The sequence below is a fragment of the Ixodes scapularis genome, unplaced genomic scaffold, assembly GCF_016920785.2.
Source record: "Ixodes scapularis isolate PalLabHiFi unplaced genomic scaffold, ASM1692078v2 PGA_scaffold9__187_contigs__length_104089568, whole genome shotgun sequence".
NCBI lineage: Eukaryota > Metazoa > Arthropoda > Arachnida > Ixodida > Ixodidae > Ixodes > Ixodes scapularis.
This window is the reverse complement of record NW_024609884.1, coordinates 62,238,952-62,250,213: the sequence shown is the minus strand read 5'-3', so window position 1 is coordinate 62,250,213 and position 11,262 is coordinate 62,238,952. Positions and strand designations below refer to the sequence as shown.

General features: G+C 46.2%; 1 protein-coding gene across 1 annotated transcript; it reads right to left on the bottom strand.

Moving 5' to 3' along the window:
- Positions 1-84: 84 nt before the first annotated feature.
- On the bottom strand, positions 85-2,880 carry LOC8036053. Its single transcript, XM_029981499.2, has 2 exons — positions 871-2,880; positions 85-783 (listed from the first exon to the last, which is right to left on the bottom strand). Exons 1-2 carry the CDS (start codon positions 2,878-2,880, stop codon positions 85-87), a joined length of 2,709 nt encoding a protein of 902 aa, XP_029837359.2.
- Positions 2,881-11,262: the final 8,382 nt, after the last annotated feature.

Below are 11,262 nucleotides of genomic sequence, written 5' to 3'. Positions count from 1 at the left end.
TGTCTTGGACTGAATCAAAATATTCGCGTCACATAGACGACGCGCACGCGTAGGGGTAGCGAGAATGCGCGGCAGGGCAGAGGGTCAGGTGCAAGACCCGTATGCACAGTCAGGTGCAACATCCGCATACAAAATGGGTCCAGACCGGACTCTACGCAAGTGCGTAATGGACGGTATGGCCGTCACTGGAGAGAGTTCAATCGAGCTAGAGACACGCACGGCGGTTTCGTGGACGCCGCCGCCCCAGAACGGATACCACAGGGACCAGAGCCACGAGGCCGGGTTCAGGCGGTGGTGCGTTATCCGCTTTTGGGACGCCTGATCGACGTGCACCACTGTCGTGTTACCCGAGGACCGCCGGGCCACGGGAAAGCCCTCCGTCCCGCCGATGATGAGTGATACCGTACGTTCAGCCGCTCTTGTCGGAGGCGGTGGTGGCACCTGCGCCTGACTCAGGTACTGGGACGGCAGGTGAATCTCTATGGTCGAGACTTTTTGGCGTGGAGGCGCTGCTACTGGCGGCGGTGGCTGCGCTGGAGGCGGGATCTTGATGTGCACCGTCTCCACGGTGTGCGTCGGGGTCCTGGGCGGTGGCGGCGGCTCGGGAGCCGGCGGGCTGGGGATACGGATTTCGAGAATGTCTGAGCGGTCGATGGAGCCCATGGGACTGTCGCCCGACCGGATGGTGGTGATGCGAACAACGGCGTCTTCCGAGGCCTTGGAGAGCCTGGCGGAGCTAGCCGAGGGAGGTGTGACAGGCGTAGCAGGTGCACTGGCAGGGGTCTTGGAAGGCGAAGATTTTTCCGTGTCACTGCTGCCTTTCTTCTTTTTCTTCTTTTTGCCTTTCTTTTTCTTCCTTCTTCTTATGACTTTCCTTTTTCCTTTCCTAAAGTTTTTGGCTGATTTGGCGGCCATGACAACCAGGAAGATTGACACAACTGCGACCATGACCAGGAGGAACACATAAGCTAAAAGCGAATCTACAAAGCCGCCACAGACGGCACCCATAGTTTTATCTGCTACGGTGAAGACGGGCCCACAATTTCCAATGTGGCCGCTAATTTCTGGGCTATTCACGTAATCGTAGTAGTACTTTCCTACCATGGTGAGCAGAAAACGTTGGTAGCTAGACGCAGCAATGCGATCAGACGTTTCAGTCAGATCTAGATTGTCCCACTTCCGGAGAAAGGCGATCGTCTTTTGACGCGTTCTATTGCTGAGTTTTTGTTCCTTTGAAATTCCAGTGCTTAGTAACCGTATAACAATAGGCAAGCTTATATCTGAAACTCTCAGTGTGGACACCTGCTTGTCATTGACCAGAAGAACGGGCGCTCGCTGCTCAGCTTCCAGACGCGTAGTCGTGCCCTTCGCAAAAGTGTTAGGCGTGCTGATAGCGGAGTCGTGGATGTCAGAGTCTTGTTGCACCTCGTAGGGAACTCTGAGGTCAGCCAGTGAAGCATCTCCACGGCCGCACTTACTCAGTACTTCACTCGGGTGGATTCCTTGGAACATGGCTGCTCGCTCGTTGAGAGGCCACAAACGTACCATGATCAGATTTAGCACTTTAAAACTTCCTTGGCGGTATGATTGGCACACGTAACACTCACCCACAGCCCCATAAGGAAATAGTCCGACGGCCATATAGAGCGCGACCAGAGAAAACAAAAAAAGAATGAACGAACAGCAGATGAGCGCTTGACCGGCGATGTGCGAGCCCACGCTGCGCTCTTCCGGACCTACCGTGAAGCTGTGCTGCGTCATTCCGCCTATGCAGAAAGTGATGAACACCGCCAGTAACATGAGAAATAACACGGGAAGTAGAGCGAAGGAAGTGGTTGACTTGAAGCGATCAAACCAGCCGGTCTTGGCGCCGTACTTCATCAGTCTGTGGGCAGCATTTTCAAGGCCATTGAGCGTAGTTTTTAGGTCTGCCTTCACACGAGCATCAGGAAAGTCGCTCTGCAACCTTTTCATGGATATAGTCCGCTCTCTCGACGTGGACTCTTCCACTTTACGTGCCACGAGATCACACAAATCATCGCGAAAGTGGTGCATGAGAGAAAGATTTTGGCTCGCCATCAATAATTGTCGTCCCATAGATGACGCACCGTCTTTTATGAACATAATACCTATCTGGCGAACGCTTTCGGCACAATCGCTAACACTGGGTACCTCATAAAGCTTCATGTCTTTTCGTACTCGTGCCTTGAGGTAGCTACTGAATCCCCTGTGGAAATGTTCCTCTAATTCTTCAAGTCGATGGCGCTTTTCGCGCTCCGCAATGACCAGTTTTTGTTGCACTGTGTTCTTGACGAAGGCTGCCAAGTCGTTCACAGCCATTGCTTTGACGGACGGCAGCACGTTGATGGAAGCTGACAGGTCACTGCTACTCTGGTAGAGCATAAAGGCCAGTATAACGTCTACCGCAGCAGCGAACAGCGTTACTCCCAATGTTGTTGTGTAGAAGGCGTTGTAAAGCGGCGACGCCTCCTGAACATCATCGTCACCGCAGAAGCCTGCAAATCGACCGGCAACGACGAGCACACCACCAAGGGAAAGCAGGCCTAGTAGTGTGTTTCCTAGCTGAATGGCGGTACTGATACCGTGTTGGTAGTTGTCTAGGATGTCTAGAAAGTCGTTTGGATCGCGACCCAGCTCCAGGAAAAAGTTGATGTCGGATGGAGTTGCCTGCAGCTGGGACACCAGACTTCGCATGTACGAGACCGGCACCTGATACGGCTGCACTGGCTTCACATCCATCTCATAGGGCTCCGCAGCAATCTGCTCCAACGGCGGCCCCGGACCTTGGTCCAACAGGCTTCCACCCTTGAAGCACATAAAGAGAGCCAGTGACACGAAGATAGCCAAAGACGTATACATATCGATGCTTCCGTGCTGGCCTCGCTGGGCTCGTCATTACCGACGTGGCGATTCGCCCCGCGCTGCGCGTGGCGAATCGCCGAATTCGGTGGTATGGCTTCGCACGTGTCAGAGAGGAAAGATGACGAAGATGCACCTTTTCGGTGTTTCAAAGCAGGATTATATTGTGACATCCAAAATATTAACTTCTTGAGGCTAGAGCCACTAAATGAGCTGCGCTTGGAGTATCGGCACTCCGTTCCCCGGCATTGTTGTGGGCGCCGCCATTTTGGTTCTTATGCGGAGCAGACGGAACTGCCGATCGTCATGATTCAAAAGTGCGACTTTCTCAGCATTAGATTCGGTGTTAGAAAGGTCATGTAATATTGCATTTCTCTGTCGGGAACTGTTTCAACATTTCTGGAGGGCGGAAAAGCGTTGCCTGTGATTTTAGATAAAGTTCCCGATAACTAGCAACCATGATTTTAAGAGACAATATGGCCAAGTGTCGTTATTCTGAAGCGTAGCTTATTTAGTGGAACTAGTCACGGGTACCGCGCACCGAACAAACTCGCATCCGCCAGCTCTGGGCACTGCCATCTTACCGGTGACGTCCCGGCTCTTGTGAGTTCGCGTGAAGAGTGGTCACTTTTGCGTAAAACATGGCGGCAACCGGGGGGGGGGGGGGTGCCACTTTCGAACTTCCGGTTTATCTCTCTAAGCCCCTCTACCTCATTGGGCAGCAGAGCACTTCATAAAACCGTCTTTTTCAGAGGTCGACACGGGGCAGTTGACGGCTACCGTCCAAATAAAAATAGTAATTTATTTCGACATATTTGACGTCACTGCCGGAAACGTAAAAAACAAGCAAAATCATGATTTTTTTTTAAACGTTTTGCGGAAAGTTTGTTGTAGGTTGCTGTGTCCAGTGTTGGGCGGGGGGCAGTGGCAGTCGCGGCGTGTTATTGTTACAGTGCCATGCGCTAAATAACAGAGGCCAGATTCACGAAACGTAATTCTCGTAAGTTTGGCGCAGGCTACGACGAAATCCTACGACAGCTCCGGAGCCGCCTTACGCACTTTCTACGATCAAATCAGCATGACCGAAGACGTCGCTCAGTTGTTTGGTCGCGACGACCAACGGACATTTATTTTTCTACGTGCTCTTGCGGTTCTTGACTTCAAGCAGCAAGAAAAAAGAAGTACTTGAAATCGACGACGACGAACATGAACACTGGATCTACAAACACTCGGGAAAAGCTACAACGACAACGATCTCACTGACCAAGCGAGCTCGGCAGGATATAGCCCTAGCAGGCACTCCGACCCGGGCAGCGTTGCGCCGACGGTCCTTGGCCCAGTATTGAGTTGGTCGTGCCTCGGCCAAGACGGTCTGCCCAGTGCCCACTACCGGCTAGCTTGCTGATGAAATACGCGCCCGCGCCACCCTTGTGGACCCTTCCCGTATTATAGTTTTATCGCTGATATCAATTTTAGATTAAGAGGTCAATATCGTCCCCTTGTCATCTCCTTGTTTTCCGAGGCAGCGGTGACGAACGCTGCCGTCGAAATGGGACTCTCATCGATTCTATCTCGCAGTTTTGTGTGATATGGAGCCAGGCTTAAAATGTAATCCGTTACAAGTAACAGATTACTTGTAATCCGTTACTTTTTTAAGCAATTTTGTAATTGCCACGTTAACTTTTTTTCGGGTGTAATTTGTAATGTAATTTTGTCACAAAATATTGGTAACGGATTGCTTTGATTACTCATTACTTTTTAAAAATATGAGCATAATACGGTCACTGAAGCAATACTAGCAGAAAATTCAGCAGCATAAGGATAGGAAGCTCCTTTTCAGGAACTTGCTAGTTGCTTGGAAGTTCCTTTCCTTTTCGTTTATGAGAATAAATATGATCTCTTTATGGGAGGAGATTTTAATATTGATATGTTGAAAGATAACGATCCTAGGCAACAAATGGATATACTGATCAACACAAATGGATGCCTCAATGTCATAAAGACGCCAACAAGGGTGACGGTGCACCCTGAAAGAGTGATTGACTTGTTTATTACACATTTTGAAACAGATAAAATTAAAGCTGGAACGCTAACATGCAATATAAGCGATCACCTTCCAATATTTATGTCAATAATTTGCGCTTATACAATGAAGCTAATAGCAGTGAAGCATTTGTGGTTCAGAGTATAACACCAGATAGTCTGGAGGCTTTCAGAAGGGAAATTTATGAAACTAATTGGGATTCAATTTTTATTGCAGATGATGCCAACACTGCCTATGATTGCTTTCTAAATACAGTTAAAACCATTTATAAACGACACTTTCCTTACAAATCAATAAAAACGTAAAAAAAAAAAATCAGGAAGCCATGGATAACTCCGGACTTGCTTGATAAAATACATATAAACAAATTGCTATATCAGAAATTGATCAAAACGAGAGATCCATTACAGCTTTCAAGGTTTAAATCATTCCGGAACCAATTAACAAAGCTACTAAGAAATGCTGAGGCTCTTTATTACACTAACGTTTTCCAGAAACAGTCTGCTCATGTGGATCAAGTCTGGCGGGCGTCCAACTTTCTAACGGTTAGCGGTTCAACACAACAGCATGTTGAAAAGATCGTTCACGAAGGAGTGTCCTTGACTGGATGGTCCCTAGCCAAAACTTTCAGCGACTACTTTAAAAACTTGGTTAGTGACAGCAGCAATGCGGAAGAATCTTGTAAATACATAGACTTTCGAAATAACCATTCAATTCTTTTAGAACCGGTCACAGATTCTGAGGTGTATTCTGTTTTTATGCAGATAAAAAATAGCAGTTGTTGTGACTGCGATGATTTACAAATTCGACCGATAAAGTATGTTGTCGACATATTAACACCATGTGTGTGCTACATTTTTAATTTATCTCTAACAACTGCAGTTTTTCCTGCCGGAATGCAGAGAGCGAAAGTATCTGTTTTGCATAAGAAGGGAGATAAGAACATACTCAGCAACTATCGACCTATTTCTATTCTTCCCGTATTTTCGAAATCACTAGAAAAAAGTATATAGGCTCGTTTAGTACAGTTTTCAAATAAACACAATTTGCTAACCTCCGCACAGTTTGGGTTTAGAAAAAATCGATCAACTGAGTTGGCACTGCTGGAGCAAAAAGAATTCATTCTGAAAAACTTCGATAAAAGAAAGCTGGTTCTGGGTGTATTTTATCGATTTTACAAAAGCATTTGACTACATAAATCACAATGTATTACTTCGTAAACTTGATTTATATGGTATTCGCGGTTTGCCTTTATCGCTTTTGAGGTCCTATTTACACCATCGTAATCAGTATGTTCCCATTGGTAAATATTCATCTAATATCAAACCATTTAGGTCTGGCATCCCACAGGGGAGTATACTTGGGCCATTTCTTTTCAACATCTATATAAATGATATCGTCAATATAAATCCATCGGCAAAATTTGTAATATATGCTGACGACAGCAGCATATTTTTTTCCGGCACAAGCAGCGATGAACTCATTGATGTCGCCAATTCAACATTGTCTAAATTGTACGCCTGGTCACGAGATAATGGTCTGAACATTAATACCGAGAAAACAAAAGCCATAATTTTTCGGCCAAAAAACAAGAGTGTAATAATAATGCGAGACATCGTATTGAACTCCATCCCCATAGAAATCGTCAGCACTTTTAAAACTCTCGGAGTATTCTTCTCAGAACGAATGTCATGGGATAACCACATTGAACTTTTAGCCACAAAACTGTCACGTGTTATAGGACTAACATACCGTCGCGGTTCTTCCCTACCCGTTAACGTGAAACTATTAATATATAATGCCCTGTTTCAGTCCCATTTGAATTACTGTAGCGTCGTTTGGAGTAACACGACGTTCACAAACTTGCAGAAACTATATTTATTGCAGAAACGAATATTGAGAATTATTGGTAATGTGCCTTATGATTACCATAGTGAGGGATTGTTTCAAAAGCTCAGAATGCTAAAAATATTTAACTTCTATGACTATAGGTTATGCATCAGCTTAAAACTCGAGAAAAAAAAATCGTGTTTCTTGTCAGACTTACCCGAGTTAGTGCCGAACGATCACGTCTATTTAACCCGACACATGGAACATTGGAAAGTTCCCGGCTGTAAGACAAACTATGGTTCACAAACTATACGTTACACTATACCTAAATTGCTCAACTACCTCGCTAGCCACGAAATTTGTTTAGACTCCATATCGACTAAAGATTTGCGTTCATTCTATTTGCGCTTGTGATTCTTCATCGATGACTACTATGTTACCTATTATCTACTTATTTGTTTGAACTGTATAAGGTTATTTTTATGGCTACAACAGTGTCTACTGTGTAGTGTTTATAATAATTCGGATGAAGTTTTTTGTCTTTCTTATGTATATGCGTGTGTGCGCTTCTTTTTTTTTTTTTTTTCTCTTGTGCTGCTGCGATTGTCATTGTATGGGGCTTCGGGCTCGTCAAGCATCCACTGGAGGCTTTTTCACTTCTGTCCCTCCAATTCATTTGGAAAATAAAGTTATTATTATTATTAAGTTCAACAAAATAGAAAACATCAGGAAGAGGAGAACAGCCGAAAAGAAAACACGATTTTTTGTATGACCGGTCACCAGAACCACTAGAAAAACGGGCAAGGAATGTACAAATAGACGAAAGACGAATATCAAGTACGACAATGCCTAGTAGCACAGCCTCCTCTATACGGAGAAAGCCTGGCACATCGGCGGCAGAGCCATAGGGAGCGCGGCCGCAGAAAAAAGGAGAGGAGGAGCGCGCGAAGCGGCGACCAATATGGTAGCGCAGAGCAGAAAGGGCAGAGATAGTCCGCGAGCGCTTGGGTCGTGAGCGGCCGCTCCCCGAACCACGTTTGTTTTTCTGTTTTCGTCACCGTCGTTTTCGTGCTCCGGGAGAAACGGCTGCGGCGTAGGGACGGCGAAGGGAAAGGGTTGACGTCTAGTTTCTCCTCTCCGCGATTCCGAAAAAAAAAAAAAACAGTTTCTGCGTTTGCCCGCTTGCTCTTTTGTGGCGCAAGCAAAGAAGGTTCCCTCCGCTCCCGATTCCCCGCCCCTCCTCTCCTACTTTCGGCGGCCACTTTTTTTAGCCACGTGCCAGGCTTTCTCCGTATAGAGGAGGCTATGCTAGTAGGCTCTCCATCGCCTTCCATTGTGTTTTTCTTCTTCCCCCGGACAGGTGAAAGCTCTTCGTTTTGATTTGTTTTGGTCTTTTACACCGTTTCACCCTTTCCAACTTATTCGACGTCTCCCACCACCTACACAGACATCAAACGCGGGTACGTACCCTCTCGATCCGCGGGTTGACAACTCGCATAACAGACGATGTAGCGTCTATTAGAAGGTTAAAAGGCGCGAACAAAACAGGCCTATGGAAGACACACGTACGACACGGACAGGCGCCAAATGTAGCCTAGCGCAAAGAGGTCGAATTCTCTTTGTCTTTGATTTGCCCTACTTTATTCCACCTCGCTTTTGAGGCACGGCTGAAAAACGTTCGGCGCGAGGCTAAGAGCATTGTCTTCGAGGGTACGGGCGATACTTATTTTGGTTCACTTGTCTGGGCTCGGTGGTCGAGTCACTCCTCACTTTAGTCAACTGTCAACATAAAGGGGAAAGGGGGGGGGGGGTTAGGCCAATCTAAGGAGTGCTGACCGAGAGAGAGGACGCGAAAAAGTGGTGTGATCCTCTATTGTTTGGAGACCGATGGCCACCGCTTCTCCCGCTCTATATGCCCTCCCTTCCCCTGGCCTCCACAAATACTGGTATGAAAGTGAGAACCGGTGAACGATCGATAACCCGTAACCACCACTTTTTCACAGACTGGTCGAGTTTTCGGGCATGGAGTGTCCGTCGTCTCCATGGCCATCTCATAATGAGATTTTAAAAATTTAGGGCATTAAGGAGAACGAAAACATTGAGTTTCAGTGCATACCTTGCTTGCCAAAGCCACATTGTCATCAACAAGAAAAAGAAAAACAAACTCCAATCTACGGAAACACATGAAGGTAATCTGTTACACCTGCATTCTGCATTGGCAATACATTGTAACGCTAGAACCAAGTTTTTCTTTTTTTTTTGTGTGAATAACAGGCGAAACACCTGAGCTAAAAGGGAGCTTTTGCAGATCGCTTCTTTAACTTTGAATCTTGTGGCGGAGCTCGTAGACGCTGCTACTGAGAATGCGCACCGCTAGCTTTGTCTGCTCGATTCCAGGGCTGATTTCCGGAAGCCGGAAGCTAGCGGGTTGGCGGATGTGGTTGCAGCTTTCGGTGCCTTGTCAGCTTACAGGTGAACGGAGTGCACCTACACTCTTTCTTTTGAATACAATATTTTATTTTTACAAGCACTACCATAATACGGACGTATCAGAAATGAAAAGTACTGGTTAAAGAACATTTTTGAAAAATATAAAAAACAATTTCTATTGTTTTTTTAATAAGCGTACGAAAAAAGTAACGTGAAAGTAATTTGTAACGTAACGAGTAAAGTAATCCGTTACTTCTCAGCAAAAGTAATTTGTAACGGTAATCCGTTACATCATTGAGGCTCGGTAGTTTGTAATTGTATTCCATTACATTTTTCAAATAAGGAGCACAAGTCTGTATGGAGCTCAAATAAACGCCGTATGGATTACCGTCGCAACATGGTATGTAGTACACTTCGTTATTAGTATGTCATTTTTATTCTGACACGACTGTACGTCACTATCGAGCTATAACAGTTCGTAAAAGCTACGCAATGCCGGTCCAACCTTTCTTTGACGAGTGTCAAGTCAGTATCGAGCTGCAGTCGTAAAAGAGCGGTCCCGAAGTACTTACCAAGGCGCGGTTTAACAGAGCGAATCCAGCACTTCGATCAAACGCGCGCGTCCGCTCCGAGTGTGAGCATGTATTACGTGGATCATGCTAACACTCTCGTAGTTCAAACGTATCTTTTTAAGGTCGGCTCGCTCCTGCATTTCCGAGGCCGCGAAAAACGCCGAGGCGATTTGTTTCCATCTACGTCGCTTTGCAAACGACTGGCACGGGCCGTCTTTTACCAACGATGACAGTTGTGTTGACTTCGGAGGAACGAGCTGGGAGGCATGCTCCGGAGGAGTGCGCGAAGTGAAGTTGTCAAGGCAACAAAATAGTTATATTTTGACGAAAACCGGACTTGCCGTCGCAGACGTCAAACTATACTTCGTTTACCCTTAGGTCCGAGCGCGGCCGATGTTCCGAACCGAAGTTCCAATCAAACAGCGCAAAAAGCGCAACGTCATGGGGTGCTCTCTGTGCTTGATAGGACAAGCTGGCGGAGGAGCACGCACAGAAAAACGGCGAAGACCCGCTGGTCCTATCAACTGCAGAGAGTAACCATGACGTTGCGCTCCTTTCGCTATTTGATTCGCCCTTCGGCTCATACCATCGGCCGCGCTCGGATCTAAGCTGAAACGAAGTATAGTATGACCCTGCCCCGTATCGACCTCCGAAAAAGGCGTCCCTCATACAACTGGCTGTTGATAACCGCTAATCTCGCAGCCAGCCTGCAACTGCCAATAGTAGTTCTTTCCGCTGCCAGCATGACGCAGCGTATAGCTCGAGGCCGCGCGCTCCTGTGGCTTCGTTGGCTTTTTTAACAACTGCACCTCGATATGAAGAAAGTTGCATTTATTTACTTAGATAACCCGCATTACCAAGCAAACACTGCAGTCCAGTCACGAGACGCAGAATGCTTCGTCACGTCCGTGTTTGAGATCCTGCTAACTTGCTTTGTCCTGACGAATGTTATGGTGCAATGTATGTTGCCGAAAACGAAATTTGACCTAGTTGAATAACCGAAACATTGGCAGTACGGCTTGTTTTCTTCTAAAGGATAGGGACACTCAAGTTTTAGCTCGGACGAGCACCACAAATGCTTCGAGGATGATGTTCGTCCGCGAAGCCAGTGTTGGGTTGAAAAATAGTTTAATCATGTGATTGTTGGAATACGGCGATTGTAAAATCGAACCTGTTTTATTGGCTACAACTGCTATGCTGCTACGGCCCACATTTTTGGAAGGTTAAAATTTTTGGGTTTGACGAAGCTCATTTTCTTAGGAAAATTTTTTACTGACCTTTAAATATTTATAATGGCTCTTATTAGAAAAGTTGGAAAATTTCACAATGTGGCATATAGCAACTGCTCCAAAACTATCCGAGAACATCCGAAACACCTTATGTTCGGTCGCTCTTTCGAATTTATTCGAAACTAGTGTTCGAAAAATGTTCGCCCCATCGCTAGCAATAAACATGTTTCTCAGAGTTGTTGCAGCAGCTCTTGCGGCAGCTCTTTTGCGTGCCTAG

Bases quoted from the DNA above. Each gene is read 5' to 3' on its own strand.
- LOC8036053 (XM_029981499.2), bottom strand. From the start codon at position 2,880: ATGTATACGTCTTTGGCTATCTTCGTGTCACTGGCTCTCTTTATGTGC. The intron at 784-870 runs GTCATAAGAAGA...TCGCCTTCCAAG, and splicing joins TTAGGAAAGGAAAAAGGAAA to ACCCCTGCCAGTGCACCTGC.